The 22,328-nt window shown below is 35.1% G+C and overlaps 1 protein-coding gene, 1 non-coding gene and 1 pseudogene across 2 annotated transcripts; 2 read left to right on the top strand and 1 right to left on the bottom strand.

The window, feature by feature from the left end:
• Positions 1 to 1,879: 1,879 nt before the first annotated feature.
• Positions 1,880 to 8,843, bottom strand: LOC149496955 (uncharacterized; annotated as a pseudogene).
• Positions 8,179 to 8,285, top strand: LOC149496956 (small nucleolar RNA R71). The gene has a single exon (XR_016320725.1). It is a non-coding gene; the product is annotated as a small nucleolar RNA R71 (small nucleolar RNA).
• A 6,497-nt stretch (positions 8,844 to 15,340) lies between the features above and the next one.
• LOC149496954 (uncharacterized) lies at positions 15,341 to 19,564 on the top strand. Its single transcript, XM_089719977.1, has 3 exons — positions 15,341 to 15,482; positions 18,890 to 19,077; positions 19,331 to 19,564. Exons 1-3 carry the CDS (start codon positions 15,341 to 15,343, stop codon positions 19,562 to 19,564), a joined length of 564 nt encoding a protein of 187 aa, XP_089576103.1.
• The last annotated feature ends 2,764 nt before the right edge of the window (positions 19,565 to 22,328 follow it).

The raw sequence follows: 22,328 nt of genomic DNA, 5'->3' as shown, positions 1-22,328 counted from the left end.
AATAGTCAACAGAAATCTTTATTGTTCTGATTTCTCTCCCATTTTGCAGCAACTTCCTTTTCGAATCTGATTCTAACTTCTTCAACAAACTTGTAGATCTCCTTCTCACCTTTCTAACGAACTAAGGCTCGCCCAAAATGGACACTCACAGCAGAAGATACGACCTAAAAACCAAATCAGGTTGAAGCAGATATTTCTGCTAAAAATGTGATCTTTTATGGCATTTTTGACAATCAAAACGACCTCACTTCATTTAGTTGTCTTCACAGCAACTATAAGGTCATCTTCTAAGATTCAAATGGGCCTGGGCTGAGCTAATTTTGACTCTTGGAGCTCCAGATATGTCTTAAACAATAAAACCCGTTCATGCTTGTTCATTCACGACATTTGTTCTAGATTCAAAGCTCTTTTTGATGAATTTCAAGGCTGAATTGAATCTTGCCTCCTCTTAGAAATTTGTAGAGGTCCTTTCCATCTTTCCAACGAATCACAAATCAATCAATTTGAACATCTATACATTCAATTATGCCTGAAGAAACAAACAATGGTCAAAATATTAACAATGCTGAAAATTCCTCAATTAAATGGTATTATTCAAAAAAAAAAATAACTTAGATCATGTCTAATTGATAAAATTGTTCAACCAACTGATTTAAGCTTGAAAACAACTCAAAAATACCAAAAATATTAAGAATAAAAGTGACAATTTATGCACATATCAAATTCCCCACACTTAATCCATGCTTGTCCTCAAGCATAACTCAACTTGTTAACATGGTCCAAAAGAAAATTCATCCAACTCTTTACAATCCTCAAAAGTACATTTTAAGAAAAACTATCTTAATTACAAAGTAAAGTTAAATTGAATAAGCATATCTGAAGTCCATAGAGAATAAAGAATTGAATTAAAATTCTTTCTAACATAAAAGACAAGGCTCGAATATTGTGATTTAAAGCATGCAATTTAAGTTTCATATCAATTAAACCATTGCTTGAAGAATTATTTGATAATCTGCCAGGTCACTAAAATTCATCGCAACCACACAAAAATCAATAAGCTAATTTTTTTTTTTTTTTTTTTTTTTTTTTTTTTTTGTATTAGTTGCTTGAGCATTTATTGAATACCTGAGTTTGCCATTATCCGTTCGGCGCGAGGACGCATATTAGTGATACCCGTACCCGGCTACTTAGAAAGGAACAAACTCAAGTGGCTAGACTAACACTACTCTTTATCCATTACCGGACAATGGAGTAACTCAACTGCTCAAGTCTTTATTTAATTGCTGTTTCTTTCTTTTTTTTTTTTGTTTTTTTTTTTTTTGTTTTTTTTTTCAAACACACACATAATGCTCATCTCCATGCCTAGGCAGTTTATACAAGAATTCTAAAAGCAATAGCTATGAGTTATGGTCATGCAATTCATTAGTTTCTCCAGTATTAAGTCAAGCCTCAAACCTTATGCCAAAAAGAATCAATAAATTCAACAAGTTATTCTAGATGCACAAGAGAAACCAGCTACTCAATTTAACTTTTCTAAACAAATCAAGAAAGTCTTTCAATTTCTCAAAGGACTGCTCTAAGTCAAGATAAAAATTCTTTAAATTTGACCCATCCAGCTACTTAATTTGTCATTTAAAATGAATTTTAGCACCAAATCTCAGCTTTCAAACTCTAATTCCCTTCCCCACACTTAGTTCATTTACTGTCCCCAATAAATAAATAAACGAGCAAATAAATAAATAAAAATTTGACAGCAAACAAAAAAAATCAGAAGAAGAATAAAACAAATCTTATTGTGGCAGCTAGCCACCAAGGGTTGCCTCCCAAGCAGCGCTTTTGTTTATCGTCGTTAGCTCAACAAAGTCATAGCAAAGCTTCTTCAATCCAAATAAATTGGATCACTCAATTTGATTTCCTCCAATGAATGCTCTTGAAACCCCTCATAAAATGGCTTGAGTCTCTGACCGTTGACTTTGAACACCTTATTAGTTCCTAAACTTTGAATTTCAATAACACCATAAGAAAACACATTAGTAACAATAAATGGTCCAATCCAACGAGAACGTAACTTACCTGGCATTAATTTCAATCTAGAATTATACAATAAAACTTTTTGCCCAACCACAAACTGCTTCCTTAATATGAGTTTATCATGAAATGCTTTTGTCTTTTCCTTATAGATCCTAGAATTCTCATAAACGTCAAGTCGAATTTCCTCTAATTCTTGCAATTGTAACTTCCTTTCCACACTAGCAGTATCTAGGTCCAAATTACAATGTCTAACAGCCCAATAAGCCTTATGTTTTATCTCAACTGGAAGGTGACACATCTTACCAAAAACAAGCCTGTAAGGGGACATCCCTATGGGTGTCTTATAGGCTGTCCTATAAGCCCACAAAGCATCATCAAGTTTAAGGCTCCAATCCTTTCTATTCGGCTTCACTGTCTTCTCTAGGATAGACTTCACCTCTCTGTTAAATACTTCAGCTTGCCCACTTGTTTGAGGATGATAAGCTGTAGACACTTTATGAAAAACACCATATTTTTTTAATAATGCCTCCACAGCTCTATTACAAAAATGAGTGCCTCTGTCACTAATTAAAGCTCTTGGAATTCCAAATCTGCTAAAAATGTTTGACTTGATAAAATCTACAACAGCTTTAGAATTGTCAGTTCTGGTGGCTTTAGCTTCCACCCATTTAGAAACATAATCTACAGCGAGCAATATATAAGTAAAACCAAAAGAAGAAGGAGATGGACCCATGAAATCAATACCCCACACATAAAAAATCTCACATACAAGTATTGGGGTTTGAATCATTTCATTTCTACGAGATATACTTCATGTTCTTTGACATTGTTCACAATTTTTGCAGAAAATATAAGCATCACGAAATATGGTAGGCCAATAAAAACCACAATTCAATATCTTCCTACCTTTTCTCTTAGGTCCAAAATGGCCTCCACATGCAAATGAATGACCAAAAACCAGAATTGACTCAATCTCATTATCAGGAACACACCTCCTAATAATTTGGTCAGAACAAAATTTCCACAAATATGGTTCATCCCATACATAATACCTAGACTCACTTTTCAATTTTTCCTTTTTAGCTCTATTCAAATCAGAAGGCATGGTTTTAGTAACTAAATAATTTACCAAATCAGTGTACCAAGGGATCATACCTTGTAGTTCAAAAAGCTGCTCATCAGGAAATAATTCCTGCAAAGGAATTGGATCCTCTTGTGTTACTAACCTGCTTAAATGATCTGCTACCAAATTTTCAGCACCTTTCTTATCTTTAATTTGAAGATCAAATTCTTGCAAAAGAAGAATCCATCTAATTAACCTTGGCTTTGCTTCCTTCTTTGCTAAGAGAAACTTTAAAGCTGCATGATCAGAAAACACAATCACTTTAGAACCAAGCAAATATGATCGAAATTTATCTAAAGCAAAAATAATAGATAAAAACTCTTTTTCATTCGTGGAATAATTGCGCTGTGCTGAATTTAATGTCCTGGATGCATAATAAATCACATGAAAAAGCTTTTCCACACGCTGCCCTAAGACAGCTCCCACTGCATAATTACTTGCATCACACATTATTTCAAATGGTTTAGTCCAGTTAGGAGCCTGAATAATAGGAGGTGATGACAATATTAACTTTAGCTTGTCAAAAGCCTCCTTGCATTCTTCACCAAACTCAAATTTAACATCTTGTTGCAAGAGCCTAGACAAAGGTATTGCTATTTTAGAAAAATCCTTGATAAACCTTCGGTAGAAACCTGCATGACCAAGAAAAGAGCGCAATTCCCTCACAGTTGTGGGGTAAGGTAAATTCACAATTAAATCAATCTTTGACTTATCTACCTCAATACCCCTATTAGAAACAACATGCCCCAAAATAATTCCTTGTTCTACCATAAAATGACACTTTTCATAATTCAAAACAAGATTTTTTTCAATGCATCTCTCAAGAACAGAAGATAAATTATGCAAACATGCATCAAATGAATCTCTATACACAGTAAAATCATCCATGAACACCTCAATGCAATTATCAATAAAATCTGAGAATATGCTAACCATACATCTCTGAAATGTTGCAGGTGCATTACAAAGTCCGAATGGCATTCTTCTAAACGCAAAAGTTCTAAAAGGACAACTGAAAGTAGTCTTCTCGTGGTCCTCTGGTGCTATCACAACTTGATTATATCCCGAAAAACCATCGAGAAAACAGAAATACAACTTACCTGCTAACTGCTCAAGCATCTGATCAATGAATGGTAATGGAAAGTGGTCCTTCCTTGTTGAAGAATTTAACTTGCGGTAATCGATGCACATACGCCATCCACTTTGAATCCTTGTTGGAACAAGCTCATTATCTTGATTTGCTACAACAGTGACACCTGATTTCTTTGGCACAACTTGAACCGGACTTACCCATTTACTGTCTGAAATTGGGTAAATCACCCCCAGCATCCAATAGCTTCAAGATTTCCTTCTTCACAACTTCCATCATTTGTGGGTTCAACCTCCTTTGAGCCTCTCTACTTGGTTTAGCATCATCTTCTAACAAAATCCTATGCATACACACCGATGGACTTATGCCTTTGATATCAGCTAATGTCCAACTGATAGCCTCGCAAAACGGGCAAATCTTGTTATGTTATTTTGATATAAATTGCATGAATGCATGATTGTTTTTGTATATTTTACGTTTGTTCGTGTTGTTTTGTTTCAAAGTAATTTTCAGGAACACAGTTGGAGCAAAGATTTGTTCTATACAAAAATAAGGCCAAAACAAGTTGAAAAAATGGAAGAAATCCTTGATCCAACCCTCGCACCGCGAAGCAAGTCACAACAAAGAAAATGCCCAAGTTGCGAGCGCTACAGGAGGTCGTGCACGCAACCTACACCCAGAACAGGCAAGTCGCAAGCGCGACATTCACAAGTGCGGGCGCGAAAAGAAGGACTGAGAGTCAGAAGGTTTGCAAGCAAAAGTCGCGACCGCGCCTTCCATCTGCGCGGGTGCGAGAAAGCACTTTCGAGAGGCAGAAGGTTTGCCAGTGAAATTTGCGAGTGCGACTTACATATGCGCGAGTGCGAAAGAACTTTTGAGAGGCAGAAGCATTTGGAGCAGAAGTCGCGAGCGCGACCTTTGCAAGCGCGAGCGCGAGTCGAGATTTCCAGGAGACGTAATTGCTGCCTTTTCATCAGAAAATCATATCTTTCCATGCAAGGGTCGGGACTCTTCCCAAGAGAAGTCACCTGAAGCACCTCTTGGCCAACCAATCACCATCATAACCAACATCATTCTCCTCTTCTATAAATTGAAGTCCAAATCAAGAGGAAAAGATGCCCTATGCCATATGCCATATGCATTATGCATTATGTAATATGCATCATGTAATAGGCAAAATGTAGTATTAGAATACAGTAGAAAATAATAAAGTAGTACTTAGAAATAAGATGACGAGAGTCACTTATTATTGTTTGTGCAAAGAACATCCAGGAGTTCCTCGAGGTGTGACGCCCTCCGGAGGCTTGAGTTTGATTACTTCTATCTTTCTCTTGTTTTATTAAAGACTTTTTGCATGTTGTGCTTCATAATTTTCTATGCAAAGCAACAATATTATTTGGTTTCATTCAATAAAAGTTTCTTTAAGTTATCTTTTGGTCTTTGTTTAATCAAGCTTACTTAATTATATTCTCAGAAAGAAATTATTCAGTAAGGATCAAAGAGATAGAATTCATTTAGTTGGATTTGCATGTGAATCTTTAACTTGCTTTGTCAAAGTTAAATCTAACTTATTGAAATAATCAAAGAATAAGAACTAGGTTTAATATTTGGCAAAGTAAGGCATTTGTTGTATGTAGAGATACATATAATAAATAGAGTAATTATGTATCGAGAGATTGAATTATACCTTACCATATGTGATTAAAGAATCGTTTATTGCATGTTACACGCTTTGCTATAGAAAAAGAAAATCTAATGCATGATCAATTCTTCTAAGTATTCTACTATATTTTTATCTATTGAATTGAGTAGTATATTTAGTTAAAAGTTTAAATAGGATTATAGTTTAATCATTTTATATTTGTATTGTTGTAAACATAAGTGTTAAGGATAAGTAGTAAAGTGGACATAACCCGTTCCAAGTGGGATCGATCTTTTTATTACTACGTTGCGATCTGTATACTTGTGGGAACTCAAAAGAGACGCAACACCAACCAATAGCTTCTTTGTGCATCCTCAAAACTCTTATCAATCTTTCTTCTTGAATCTTTGTTGACTTACTTGAAATGATAACCAGAAGTGTCTCTTTATCTCCCAAGTAAATATACTTCAAATGCTCAAGCAACGGTTTGAGTTCAAGAACTGGTGCATCTAAAATAGAGGGCAATAGTTTTGTGTGAGGAGGTAAATCAATCTTAGAAACTCCATACCTTTTTGGAACTACTGGTAATGACTATAATGCCATTACTGCATCTTGAACCTCTACACTTAGTGGCTGATTGGTATTATCTTCATGAATTCCTTGACTAATCACCACTTCTAACTCATCCTCATTGCTTAACTCAAAGACATCCTGCACAAATGTATCAATTACATCAAACGAAAAAATAGAATGATCATCAGCAGGATGCTTCATGGCATCAAAAAATTAAATTTAACAACTTCTCCATCAAACTCCATGGTTAAAGTGCCACCATCCACATCAATCTTTGTCTTGGCAGTTTTTAGGAAAGGTCTTCCGAATAAAATCAAAGCAGAATTTGATGTGGGAACAGCATCCCCCATATCCAAAATGTAAAAATCTGCTGGAAAAATTAATTGTCCAACCTGCACCAAAACATCCTCAACTACTCCCACAGGGTAAGCATTAGAACGATCAGCCAATTGAATAATAACACTGGTTTCCTTTAAAGTGTTCAAATTCAAAGTTTGAAAAACTGAATATGACATAACATTAATAGATGCTCCTAAATCTGCCATTGCTCGTTCAAATTTAGAATCACCTATTCTACATGGGATAGAAAACGAACCTGGATCTGTACACTTAAGGGGTAATTTCCGTTGAATAAATGCTGACACATTTTCTTCGACACTAACTTTTTCATTATTCCTCAACTTGCGCCTTGTAGTACATAATTCTTTAAGGAATTTTGCATACTTGTGGATTTGTTTGATCGCATCAAGTAAAGGTATATTAACCTCTACTTTTCTGAAAGTCTCCAAAATCTCTTGTTCTTGTTCTTCTTTCTTTGTCTTGGCCAACCTACTAGGAAATGGAGGAAGATAATTATTAGCATCATTAACTTTAAGTTTAGAATTTACCTCGACTTCAGGAACCTCACAATCCTTTGCACCCTGTTGCTTCTTTTTCCTTGACTCGTGTACAACTTGATTATCAACTTCTTTTCCACTTCGTAAAAGTATAGCACTTGCATTTTCTTTGGGGTTTATCACTATTTGTGATGGAAGCTTACCGGAACCTTGAGCTTCAAGTTTACCCACAGATGAAGCTAACTAACCAATTTACTTCTCTATGTTCTGAATGCTATTCCTAGTCTCTTGTTGAAATTGGTGTGTATTATTAGCCAAAGCCTTAACAATTTCATCAAGTGACATACCTTGATTTTGTGAAGAGGAAGGCAATTGAGTTAATTGGGGTCTTTGCTGCTGGTATCGATTTTGTACCGGTTGATTCCCATAGCTCAAATTTGAATGGTCTCACCATCCTGGATTGTAAGAGTTAGAATAGGGGTCATACCTGCATTGTTGCTATCCAAAATTACCTACTGCATTGGCATGCTGCACTAATTCATCCTCTTGGAGTGTAGGACACATATCAGTAGCATGACCCGAAGCAGAACAAATTCCACATGCCTTAACAGTTTGAATATTCCCTACAGCCAATTGTCTCACTAAAGAAGTTAAATCAGAAATTTGTCTCTCAAGATTAGATGTACTTACCTCATTAACCTTTTTAGGTGTGTGATCCATTCTCATTCCAAACTGTTGAGAATTTGCTGCCATGTTAGTAATCAGCCTTCTTGCATCTTCCGGGGTTTTGTTAACTAAAGCCCCTCCACTAGCAGCATCTATCATGCTACGGTCCATTGGTAGAAGTCCTTCATAGAAATATTGGATCAAAAGTTGCTCACTAATTTGATGATGAGGGCAGCTTGCACAAAGCTTTTTGAACTGTTCCCAATACTCATACAAACTCTCTTCATTGTATTGTCGAATGCCACAAATTTCTTTTCTTATGTTGGCAGCCCTTGAAGCAGGAAAATACTTCTCTAGAAACATTCGCTTCATCTCATTCCATGAGTTGATAGATCCGGAAGGAAGGTAATACAACCAATCTTTAGCTTTATCTTCCAATGAGAAAGGAAAAGCTCGAAGCTTAATTTGCTCCTCTGAAACTCCCTGAGGTTTCATACTGGAACACACCACGTGAAACTCTTTTAAATGCTTATGTGGATCTTCACCTGAAAGACCATGGAACTTAGGCAACAAATGGATTAGTCCAGATTTTAATTCAAAAGCAACATCTAAAGTAGGAAATTGAATGCACAAAGGTTGCTGATTTAGGTCAGGTATAGCCAATTCTTTCAAGGTTTTGGCAGCCATGGTATCAATTTCTGAATCTGAATCTGAAATTGATTCCCTCGGAGAATTGTTTGAACTATCAATAATCGTCCGTTCAGATGAGGCTTGGCTCAAATTAGCTTGTTTAGCTTTTTTAGCTAATTTTCTCAAAGGTTTAGCTGTTTTTTCTACTTCAGGATCAAAAATAATTTCACCAGATTGAGAACTTCTTATCATAAACCAAATGACTTCAATTCTCCTTCAATTCTACAAATTTTACCACAAACCTGAAACCACAACACTACACAAAGGTAAGAAAACTATTTTAACAAAATAAAAACACAAAATATAATAATCTTTCAGTCCCCGGCAACGGCACCAAAATTTTTGATGGTTGTCGATTCCACCGAAAATTAATTACTGAATTTTAATTGCATAAGTGGTAAATTCAGGTCGAACCCTAGAGACTGAAATATTAAATTTTGTGATATTTTGTAAAGAGAAAAAGGGGGTTGGCTTTTGAAAATTCACTTAGAGAAATCAAAATAAAACTGACTATTAATCTTAAATTGAAACTCAATCTAATAAACATTCAATTCATGGCAATTTATAATCCAATGTATAAATGATCACAGACAAATTTTGAATGAACTACTCTTTGAATACTTAACTGAAACTTACCAACAAGCATGATAAATTCCCTGACTTCCCTATTACAGTTAATTTGAGACCAGCACCCTTATTAACTCTAATTATTAAATGAGTAGGTATTAAGCAATCCTTTTCAATCTAATAAAAGCAGTAAGGACAGGAAGCAGTTAAATTTGAACAATAATTTAAAAAGCATAAATTATTTAATTCAACCGTATTGTTTCTTTAGATTATTACCAAAAACTTGAAACATAATCAGTAAAACCTAATTGCTGTTAACACTCAATCTTTCACAACAATTATGAATTATGAAGATGAAATAACACTTAATCCTACCAAATAATTAACTAATAGGCCTTTTTAGCAAATCACCTAATAGAATTAACACCTTAATTATAAGAAACAACAGATATTCAAAGAACAATTATTTAAATAAAGAACAAGTCTCACAATTATACATATGGAAATTGAATGTCTTGAACTGAACTAAGAAATTAGTCACTCATATTCATGCCTTTCAATCACTAAAACAAAAGAAAACGAAACAAACTCTCAAATTAGATGGTGAACTATGTGGGAAGAAAAACGTGCCTCTGCTGCTCCAGAATTGCAACTATATATAGCCTCTCAAAAGACCCAAAGAATCTCTAATCACTTGGGAAAATAAAAAACAGTCAACAGAAATCTTTATTGTTCTGATTTCTCTCCCATTTCGCAGTAACTTCCTTTTCGAATCTGATTCTAACTTCTTCAACAAACTTGTAGATCTCCTTCTCACCTTTCTAACAAACTAAGGCTCGCCCAAAACAGACACTCACAGCAGAAGATACGACCTAAAAACCAAATCAGGTTGAAGCAGATATTTCTGCTAAAAATGTGATCTTTTATGGCTTTTGGGACAATCAAAACGACCTCACTTCATTTAGTTGTCTTCAAAGCAACTGTAAGGCCATCTTCTAAGATTCAAATGGGCCTGGGCTGAGCTAATTTTGACTCTTGGAGCTCCAGATATGTCTTAAACAATAAAACCCGTTCATGCTTGTTCATTCATGACATTTGTTCTAGATTCAGAGCTCTTTTTGATGAATTTCAATGCTGAATTGAATCTTGCCTCCTCTTAGAAATTTGTAGAGCTCCTTTCTATCTTTCCAACGAATCATAAATCAATCAATTTGAACATCTATACATTCAGTTATGCCTGAAGAAGCAAACAATGGTCAAAAATATTAACAATGCTGAAAATTCCTCAATTAAATGGTATTATTCAAAAAAAATAACTTAGATCATGTCTAATTGATAAAAATTGTTCAACCAACTGATTTAAGCTTGAAAACAACTCAAAAATACCAAAAATATTAAGAATAAAAGTGACAATTTATGCACATATCAGCTACCCTTACTATTGTTTTCTAGATGGCTATTCAGGATATTTCCAGATACCGATTGCTCCGGAGGATCAAGAGAAAACAACTTTCACTTGGCCTTATGGTACTTTTGCGTACAGGAGAATGCCTTTTGGGCTGTGCAATTCTCCTGCCACTTTTCAGAGGTGTATGATGTCCATATTTTCTGACATGGTTGAAAATTTCATTAAAATATTTATGGATGATTTTTCTGTGTTCGGTTCTTTTGAATCGTGCCTCTATAACCTCTCCTTAGTGATGCAGTGATGCGAGGACACTAACCTTGTTCTCAATTGGGAAAAATGCCACTTCATGGTTAGTGAAGCAATTGTCTTAGGCCACAAAATCTCATGAAAGGGGATTAAAGTGGACAAGGCCAAAGTGGAAGTGATTGAAAAACTACCACCTCCAAACTCAGTAAAAGGAGTCAGAAGTTTTCTTGGCCATACCAGATTTTACAGGAGATTTATCAAAGATTTCTCCAAAATTACTGAACCTCTTTGTAATTTGTTAGTAAAAGATGTCCCTTTCAATTTTGACGAAGAGTGTTTAAATGCCTTTAACAGATTAAAGAAGAAGTTGACTTTAGCGCCTATCATTTCTACACTAGATTGGAGTCACCCCTTTGAACTTATGTGTGATGCAAGTGATCATGTTGTGGGTGTAACAGCCCAGCCCTAGTGTGATATTGTCCGCTTTGGGTGCCAAACCTGGCCTGAACCCTCACGGTTTTGTTCCTGGGCCAGGGAAACCTCCGCTCTGCCAGCCCAAAACGCGTCACACTAGTTCAAGGTTGCCACCCTTTATGTATAGGACTTCCACCTTGTGCGTAGCCGATGTGGGATTCGCCTAAGGTGTTGTGCCCCAAACCTGGGATGTCACATACACCCCCCCTTAGGGACTCAGCGTCCTCGCTGAGGTTTGCCCCACCACCGACCAGAGGGACAAGGCTTGGCTCTGATACCAAATTGTAACAGCCCAGCCCTAGTGTGATATTGTCCGCTTTGGGTGCCAAACCTGGCCTGAACCCTCACGGTTTTGTTCCTGGGCCAGGGAAACCTCTGCTCTGCCAGCCCAAAACGCGTCACACTAGTTCAAGGTTGCCACCCTTTATGTATAGGACTTCCACCTTGTGCGTAGCCGATGTGGGATTCGCCTAAGGTGTTGTGCCCCAAACCTGGGATGTCACAGTGGGAGTTGTTCTTGGACAAAGAAAAGAAAAGAAATTGCATGTCATTTATTATGCAAGCCGCACATTAAATGATGCGCAATTAAACTATGCCAACTCTAAGAAAGAACTCCTAGCTATTGTTTTTTGCATTTGATAAATTTAGAGCTTATTTAATTGGAGCTAAAACGATAGTGTACATTGATCACTCTGCTATTAAGTATCTGTTAGAAAAGAAAGATGCAAAATCAAGATTAATTCGTTGGGTTCTTCTTTTGCAGGAATTTGAGTTAGAAATTTGAGATGAAAAGGGAACCGACAATCTTGTAGCAGATCACTTATCTAGGCTTGAGTTGGGGGAAGAAGAACAAGATGAACTGCAAATCAATGAAGATTTCGCCCACAAACATCTCTTTCTTCTAGCTAAGGCGCAAGCTCCTTGGTATGCTGATATAGTCAACTACCTTGCTTGCAAGATCCTTCCTCCCAATCTTTCCTATCAACAAAAGAAAAAATTCTTTCATGATCTTAAATATTATTATTGGGAGGAACCATTTTTTTTCAAGTATTGTAGTGACCAGCTCTTTCGACGTTGCATACAGGAAGAAGAAATGGAAAGTGTTCTCCGATTTTGCCACTCAATGGAGTGTGGAGGAAACTTTGGAGCAAGCAAAACAGCAGCACGTGTTTTGGAAAGCGGTTTATATTGGCCTAACTTATTTAAAGATGCCTTTAATTTTGTTCGTCTACGTGACCGTTGTCAAAGATTAGGCAACATTTCAAAACGACATGAAATGCCATTAAACAACATCCTTGAAGTGGAAATATTTTATATCTAGGGTTTGGATTTCATAGGTCCTTTTCCATCATCATTTTCTAACCAATACAATTTAGTGCGGTCGATTACGTTTCAAAATGGGCAGAAACTGTAGCCCTTCCAAATAATGATGCCAAAAGTGTGATGAGCTTCATAAAGAAATATATTTTCACACGACATGGAACTCCAAGAGCTATAATCACCGATTGAGGTAAGCACTTCTGTAACAAATACTTAGATTCCCTTCTTTCCAGATATGGTGTTACTCACCGTATAGGTACCCCTTATCACCCTCAAACGAGTGGGCAGTGGAAGTCACGAATAGGGAAATCAAGAAGATCGTGGAAACAGTTGGCCAATCCAGAAAGGACTGGTCCAAGAAGCTCGATGACGCTCTTTGGGCCTATCGAACTGCCTTCAAAACACCAATTGGTATGTCTCCATATCGAATGGTGTATGGTAAGGCTCGTCACCTCCCTATCGAGTTGGAACACAAGGCATATTGGGCGATCCAATTTCTCAACTTTGATGCTAAGGAAGTTGGTCAAAAGAGGCTACTGTAGTTAAACATGATGGAAGAAATGCGGCTTCATGCTTATAAAAATGCTAAAATATATAAAGATCGCACAAAAAAATGGCATGACAAGCATATTATCCTGCGGAATCTAAGAGTAGGCCAACAGGTATTACTCTACAACTCTAAACTCTGCCTTTTTCCAGGTAAATTGCGCTCAAGATGGTCCGGCCCTTTTACGATAGGAGATTTTCCCGCATGGAGCAGTTGAGATAATGGATGGTGACCGAAGTTTTAAAGTCAATGCTCAACGGTTAAACGTTTTCCACGATGGAAAGTTCGATCCTGTTAAAACAACTATAAGTCTTGAATAGCTAGAATCAAGTTCAGTACGTCGAGCTTAACGATGTTAAATAAAAGAGGTTAGGAGACAACCCATTTTATTTAACCCTTTTAGATCAATTGTTTTGTTGTAATTATCAATATATATATATATAATAATAATAATAATAATAATAATAATAATAATAATTTTCCATTTTTTCTGCTTTCAGTAATATTTTTCAGGTGCAAGAAGTCCAGGAAGTAGCACGCCCTAACCGTGCTGCTCCGCACAGCCGTGCTTCAAAGAGGAAAATTACTCTTAAGAGACAGAGGCTAGCACGCTCGAGCCGTGCTCATTAGCTACGCTGTGCCTAGCCGCACGCTCGTGTGAGGTAAGTCACATTTCCTTCTGCAGGTCAGAGGCGCGCACGCCCAAGCCATGCCGACAAGCACGCCCATGTCCGCTATCGCCTCAAGAGACAGAAGCAAGCACGCCCGAGCCGTGCTCATCAGCACAACCTTGCCATCTAGCATGCCCAGGTTGTGCCGACACGCACGCCCATGCCCGCTACTGCCTTAAGAGACAGAGGCAAGCACGCCCTGGCTGTTCTAGATAGCACGACCGTGCCACGTTCAGAGAGGCGCATTAAAATGCGCCTCTATTTAAACAACACGCCCTAGTTCCTTTCATTCTCATCTAGCACGCCCTAGCCGCTTCCTTCCTCTCAACCCTTTTCTCTTTTTTCCTCTCACGCTAAAGCCTCAAAACACCCACTTTCTTCAAGTTATCCTTCACCATGCCTCCAAGATACAAGCGCAACAGGCCTGCCTCATCTGTAGCCGCGGGACAACGCTCTAGAAATCGATCCTCCACTGCTTCTCCACCTACTACATCTCCAGATCCTCCTCAATTTGAGGTTGGCTCATCAGATCAACTGGACAGGTATAACAAACTCTCTCTACGCCCAATCTTACCAAATCAATTTATTGATGAATCTGCGCTAGCACAAGTGGGGCTTAGGGATGCAGTTTTAGAACCCCTTAGGAGAATTGGGTGGGAAAAATTTATTGGCATGAAGGATCTTGTTTACGCACCTCTAGTTTTAGAGTTTTTGAGTTCATACTCTTCTGCTATTCGCTTATTGCCTGATTTCGATAGCAAAATTAGGTTCAGGCTATTTGGAAGAACTTGTGATCTTTTCGTAAATGAGGTTAGTCATATATTTGGTTTTCCCACTGAAAATGCGCTTAACCAAGTACCTATGGATTATATGGATGGTAGTCGATGGCATGATTTAACTGGAGAAAATAATTATAATCCTAGGTTTTCTAAAGCCTCCAAATTGAAAAACGCTGCCCTACGATATATTCACAAATTCCTCGCCAACACCATTTTTGGGAGAGATGAGAGTGATGGGGGTGTTGAGTCGCAATGAACTATATTTTTTATGGGCAATTAATCAGGGTATTTTGCTAAATGTTGGTTATTGGCTATGCCAAAGATGGGCTAGAGTAGCGAGAGCAGATAAAGGTGCTATTATGATGGGGTGTTTTATGACCTGCATTGCTGCATATTTGAGGGTTTAGAATCCCGCTAGGCCGATTTATGATAGTGTGGGAGGAGGAAAGGGAACCAGGTTAGATTTAGACGTTATGATTCACATGAAGCTGGTTGAAAAGGTAGGAGACTCTTACCGTTTAGTGGGTGCTTGAGTAGATAGCTTTGATGATGACGAGACTGAGGATGCCGGTGCAACTAACATATAGGAGGATAATCCACCTCCTTTCCTTGCTTTTAGTACTTCTTCTGGTGCAAGTACTTCTAGAGCTGGGCCTTCATTTCAAGAAACATCGAACATGTCCAATGATGAGGTGCTTGCACGGATGATGTCCCGAGTGGACATGTTTGATACTAGGCTTAACGGTATGGAGACAATGATTGCTGACTGCTTTCAGTCAATCGAAATCATGCATGGTAGCCTCGAATCCCAATATCAAGGTATTGCCGATCAACTCCAAACTGTGCTTCAGTTGTTGTGACCTCCTCCACTGCCGCCACCTAAATCCTGATGGCTTTCGCTTTAGTTTTGATTACTGTCTATTTTTTGTTTCTGTTGAACATTTTATCTTGGCTTTTGTTTTCACTATTGTTTTCAGACTATACTTTGAATCTTTTATGTTATATATTCCTATTATTAGTGCTTTTCTAACTTTATAGCTTTGCTAAAACTCCAACGCTCGATTTTATTGTATCGTTCAATACAATGATTGTACTCATCTCTCCACCTCTTACTCTTTTGTTACACTATACATCATTTGATAAGTTTGGGGATTTGCATATGGCTCATTGAGGACAATGTGCTTTACTAAGTTGGGGAAAGAGGTTTTAGCTAAAGCTATAAAATTCTTATATTCTTAGAGTTATTTTTATTTCATCAGTAAAATAAGTTCGGAATAATTGTGATCAAATTTAAAATTTTCAATTCATTAACCTTTGATTAAATTAATGGTTCTTCGAAAGTTAATTATTTTTAGCTAAAATTGAATTTTTAACTTAACATAATTCTTTAGTTTAACCATTTGTTTCTAAGATTATAAACATTAACTTTGTGAACATTTTATGATAAATAGATATGATTTTCATTAAAATTTATTTAACCTTGGCATTCCTAAAACAAAATTAAAAATTCCCTTCAAGACAAAAATTTTTTAATGCTTACATTTAGAAAGAGATGATTTAGGCGTTCTTTTCTTAAACTTCATAATTAGCCTAGACCACCTGAGAAAGTATGACCTTTGAAACCAATTTGAAACCTATATCCAATAATTTATTGTTCACCCTTATTTAAACCTAGCCATTAAACCAAACTAATTCTCTACCCTAAGTGCAATAATGTGTAATTGAAGGATTTGATTTTTATTAAAACATAGCGACAAAGGGAGAAAATTCCATTAATACTAGCAGAGAGTAACACCTCGTGAGTAAAGAAATCAATAAAAAATTCAAGTTCGAGGAACTTTAGCAAGGAAGAAATTATCTAAGGAGCTATGAAGAGACCTTGCCAAAAATAACTCTAAATTCAAGCTAGTAAGGAACTTCAATTTAATCTCCCTTTACAAATAAAAATTGTTTTTAGTATAAATGAAAATCCTGATATTAAGCATTCTTTGTATCTTTTGTCTACCATATTATCCTTTTCTTCTTTAGCTAAGATTATATCCCTAAAAGCCCATTACAAGATAAATAAAGACCTTTTGATCTTTTAAATTGTATGCATTTCAATTGTGTAGAAAGGATGATTAACTTTGCCTATGGGAGTGTTGAACTTATATCTCATTTAAAGGTTAAATGATTTTTGTAAATTCATGTTCTAATTGTCATAAGATTAAATAATTGTTTATGATAAAAACTTGTTAACTTATGCTTAAGTAAAGGAATGTGTTCTATTGAAAATTGAATTTTGGCTATAAAATGATTAGCATAGGAAACACATATTTTATTCTTATGTAATGACTTTGGATACTTTTTGAAATTGTGAATGATTATTCCAAACCATATTAAGCTAATGTTTTAGTTTTGTTGCTTGAGGACAAGCAATGGTTTAAGTTTGGGGAATTTTGACAGTGTTATTTTTATAGTATTTTCAATATAATTTTTATTAAGATTTTTAGTATTTTTTATTTAATTAAATTAGTTTTTATTTAATTTTGTTATGTTTTTATTTAAAAGCTTCCTTGAAACACAACTCACTTTATCTTAAGAAAATTTGTAGGGTTTTGGCACAGAAAAGGATAAAATGAAGCAAAATATTTTAGCACGCCCAGCCCGTACCAATCAGCACGCCCGTGTTAAGAACCCAGGAAAATCAAGCAAAGAGTCAGACTCTAGCATGCCCTAACCGTGCTAGGGCGCACACCCGTGCCATAATGGAGATATCAACCCAAGGGCGTGCCAGCTGAAGCACTCCCATGCTACACATGCACTGGACTTCCAGAGCCTAGCACGCCTGGACCGTGCTATGGCGCATGCCCGTGCCACAAGACCCTATTCAAGCGTGCTATACAGCGCGGCCTGTGCTGAGTCCTCCACAAAGCCAAAGCCTGGCATGCCCAGACTGTGCTTCATAGCACGCCCGTGCTAAAAGACCAAGAGCTGATTTGAGTCAAAATTGCCAATCAATTCCCGCCATTTCCATGAGCTCACCTTGGATGCTTTCTCCACATGCAAATCAAGCTTTAATCTATGCACATGGAAAGTCATGATTGAGAGAAATTTAAGGCTTGATTGAGAACTTTATTTCCTAACAAAGGTAGACTTTATTCCCTAAACTATGTTAATTTCCCTTCCAAGGAGCCTATATAAAGGGAAGAAGAGATCATTGTAAGTATCCCCATATATCATACAATCCCTTCTCATATCCCATATCTCATCCAAGATCTCATTTTTAGTCTTGTATATAGTTTCATTTCTTTAAGAGTTCAAGTATTCAAGAGTTGTGCAAAGATTCAAGGAAGCCATCTCGAGCCAATTGTTAACTAGTTCTTATTTCTAAACTCTTAATCTTGTTATTTCTTTCATTATTCTTATCGATTATGGAATATTCATCAAGTATTATTCAGTTTTATTTTAAGTACCATGTTTAACTAAACTCTCATACTAGAGATTTGATGTAGCTTAATTTCTTTTCCAATTTATAATATTAGATTTGTTTTTCTTTGTTCAAGTTATGATTTATTGATAAACTTAATGCTTCCAGGCAAAGGTTCTTCCCTGTATTGATTGATTTCATTAATCACTATCGGAAGAAGGATTTTTGATATGAAAAAGTTAATGAATCACATGAGAATAATAACTTGATGCGGAAGCTATATGGTTTGACTCATGGGGGGTTTTCATGAATTAACAACTTTAATTTATGAATTCATAAACAAACTACAAAACTTAATGATTTAATTCATGTTTGATTGTGCTATTGGAAGATAGGTAGTTAAACGGAATTAAAATAGCTAACAATACATCGGGAGAGCTTGTTAGTGATTTTAGAGTTGTTTCCCCTACTTGAACAATTAAAATTGATTAATGAACTAATAAAATAAATTGGATAGAATTAAGTGAAATCAAAATCCCTAGTAGTTGTTAATCCTTGTTTTCTTTAATCAATAATTGTTTGCTTGACCTCTTCTTATTTTTACTTGTTGAATTTAAATTCTTGAAACAATTTCCTCATTTATTGTTTAAATAATAATAGGTTAACATAATTTTGGTACTTGGTATACAATCCTCATGGGCACGATATTCTACTCATCACGTATTACTTGTGGTAATTTCGTACACTTGCGAAAGCATTGTCATTATTCTAGGTAAAGAGTTTACCAATTAAAGTGATGCTCCTCATAATGGATTAGGTTGTGTGTTAATGCAAGATAGAAATGATATTTCTTACGCATCATGCCAACTGAAACCACATGAGAGGAATTATCCTACACATGATTTAGAACTTGCAGCCATTGTATTTGCGTTGAAGATATGGAGACATTATCTTTATAGTGAGAAATGCTATATCTTCATAGATCATATGAGTTTGAAGTATCTGGTACTCAAAGGGAGTTGAATTTGAGACAAAGAAGATGGCTTGAGTTGATAAAAGATTATAATTGTATCATCGATTATTAGCCAGGGAAAGCTAATGTGGTAGCAGATGTATTGAGCCGTAAGACTATTGCTAGCTTGAGGACTACAGAGTTATCTTTAGTCCATGATCTACGGTCTATTAACGCTAAGTTTGAGAAGATTTCTAATAATTAGGTGTTGGTTAATCTTCAGATGAAGCCTCTATTGGTTGATAGATGAGAGCAGCAACGCTGAATGATGATGAATACAAAAAGATTCTTTCAGAGACACAAGATGGTAAAAGACCAGAATTTTCCATTAATAAAGATGGGTTATTGTTATTTCAGGATCGGTTATGTGTTCCTTCAGATTTAGATTTGATACATCTCATCTTAAAGGAAGATCATGATTCTCCATTTGCTATGCATCCAGGTGGGACTAAGATGTATAGGAATTTGAAGAGGAACTAGTGGTGGACTGGTATGAAGAAAGATATTGCTCAATTTGTAGCTAAATACCTAATTTGTCAACGGGTTAAGGCAAAACATCAAGTACTAGCAGGATTACATTATCCACATCAAATTCCAGAATGGAAATGGGAAAAGGTGATTATGGATTTTGTAATGAGACTTCCACTTACCCAGAAGAAATATAATGCAGTTTGGGTTATTGTGGATTGACAGTGATTTTTCGCAAGTATACGAAATCGTAGCAAGTATACGAAATCGTAGCAAGTAATATAAAGTAAGTAGAGTATCGTCTCCTCAGGTATTGTATATCAAGTACCAAAATTGTGTTAACCTATTATTATTAAACGGCAATAAGAGAGGTTTATTGTAAAAAAAAAAATAATTCTTAGAAGAAAACAGAAATAAATCAAGCGATAATACTCAGATGAAAAGAATTCAAGGATTTTAAAACTACTAAGGATTTTGATTTCACTTAACTCTATCCAATTTATTTTATTAGTTTGTTAATCAATTTTAATTGTTCAAGTAGGGGAAACAATCCTAAAATCACTAACAAGCTCTCCCAATGTATTGTTAGCTATTTTAACCCAATCTAATTACCTATCTTCTAATAGCGCAATTAAACATGAATTAAATCATTAAGTTTTATTGTTTGTTTTGTGAATTCATAACCTAAGGTCATTAACTTATGAAAACCCCCCATGAGTCAAACCATATAACTTCCGCATTAAGTTATTATTCTCATGTAATTTATTACCCTATTCATATCAAAAACCATTCTTCCGATAGTGATTAATGAAATAAATCAACCCAGGGGAGAAACTTTGCCTGGAAGCATTAAGTACAATAATAAATTATACTTTGAACAAAGAAAAACAAATCTAATATTATAAATCTGAAAAGAATTCAAGCTACATCAAATCGCTAGTATGATGATTTAGTTCGACATAGTAATTAAATAAAACTCAATAATACTTGAATTAAACTCCATAATCAATATGAAAAATGAAAAGTAAAACAAGATTAAGAGTTTAGAAATAAAAACTAGGCAGCAGATACGTGGATGGCTTCCTTGAATCTTGGCACGAATCTTGAAGGCTTGAAGTCTTTGAGAGAGAGAGAGAGAACTATGTGAAAAAAAATAAAATAAGAGATGGAATATACAATGAATCGATCCCTTTGACTATGGCTAGTCTCTCTATTTATCTAGACTTTCTGGAATATCTTTGTGTTCATTTAGGAAAGTAAATCTTTATTAAGTAAGAAATATTTTAGAGATAGGAAACTGTTTAGGCTTTGTATTTCTTCCCAATTAGGACTCTCCTGGTGCCTAGATAGGAAATAAGCTGGTTTCCTATAAAAATCTTGCAAAATTCTTCAAGATCAAGTGAAATATGATTCAAGGAAGCTTTACACAAAAACATAAATAAAACTAAATAAAAACTATTTAAAGTAATTAAAAAAAACTAAAAATCCTAATCAAAACTATATTAAAAATACTATAAAATAACAACTACCAAAATTCCCCAAACTTAAACCATTGCTTGTCCTCAAGCAACAAAACTAAAAACTCAAGAAAAATACAAGTTAAACAAACTAACAAAGCTAGCTTAATATGGTTGGGGATAATTATTTACCATTTCAAAAATATCAAAAATTATTAACATGAGAATAAATCAAATGTTTCCTATGCTAATTATATTCTAGCAAAAATTCAATTTTCAACAAAACACAATCCTTAATTTAAACATAAGTCAATAAGATTTTCAACATAATAATTATTCAACCTATGACAAATAGGATGTGAATTTTCACAAAAATAAATAAGATGTTTAACAATATAAGTTCAACATTCCCATATGCAAAATTAGTCATCCCTTCTCCACAATTGAAATGCATACAATTTAAAAGATCAAAAGGTCTTTATTTAGGTTGTAATGGGGTATAGTGATTTACTTTTTAGCTAAACAAAGAAAAAAGATAAAAGGATAGACAAAAAGCACAAAAAAAAAAAAATGCATAATCTCAAGATTTTCATTACATCAAAACAATTTTTTTTTTTATTTGTAAAGGGAGATTAACTTGAAGTTCTTTACTAGCTCAAAATTAGAGATACTTTGGCTAGGTCTCTTCATAATACTTTGATAATTTTTTCCTTGCTTCAATTCCTCAAACTTGAATTCTTTGATTGATTGCTTCTTTTAAGGGGTTTTTCTCTTTGAGTTTTCTAATTGGTCCACTTGCTAGTATTAATGAAATTTTCTTTCTTTTTGTTGCTATATTTTAATAAAAATCAAATCCTTCAATTATATATTATTGCACTTAAGGTAGGAATTTAAATTGGTTTAATGGCTAGGCTTAATAAGGGTGAACAATAAAATTTGGATATAGGCTTCAAATTGGTTGCAAAAGTCATATTTTAATTTAGTTGGCCTAGGCTAAATAAGGGGTTCAATAAAAAAATGCCTAAATCATCTCTTTCTAAATGTAAGCATTTAAAAATATTGTCTCAAAGGGAATTCTAATTTATTCTAGGAATGCCAAGGTTAAATAAATTTTGATTAAATCATATCTATATATCATAAAATTCACAAAAATTAGTATTTATAATCTTAGAAACAAATAGTTAAACCAAAGAATCATGTTAAGTCAAAAATTAAAATTAAAGCTCAAACATACTAGACTAGAAAAACAACTAAATTTATCACAAGTTACTAAATTATGATAATTTGCAAGCTTGCTTACAATTATTCCAACCATATTA

Source organism: Jatropha curcas, chromosome 4 (assembly GCF_041381405.1).
Source record: "Jatropha curcas cultivar XTBG-Jc1 chromosome 4, XTBG_Jcur_1.0, whole genome shotgun sequence".
NCBI classification, from domain to species: Eukaryota; Viridiplantae; Streptophyta; class Magnoliopsida; order Malpighiales; family Euphorbiaceae; genus Jatropha; species Jatropha curcas.
The sequence above is the reverse complement of the archived record's forward strand: the minus strand, read 5'-3'. Positions and strand labels throughout refer to the sequence as shown.

What these genes read in the sequence shown, in the direction of transcription:
- LOC149496954 (XM_089719977.1), top strand. Translation starts at nt 15,341, where the DNA reads ATGTCCAATGATGAGGTGCTTGCACGGATGATGTCCCGAGTGGACATG. An exon ending in CCTCGAATCCCAATATCAAG is followed by an intron (nt 15,483 to 18,889) that starts GTATTGCCGATC and finishes ATAATGGATTAG; the next exon opens with GTTGTGTGTTAATGCAAGAT. An exon ending in ATATGAGTTTGAAGTATCTG is followed by an intron (nt 19,078 to 19,330) that starts GTACTCAAAGGG and finishes ATTGGTTGATAG; the next exon opens with ATGAGAGCAGCAACGCTGAA.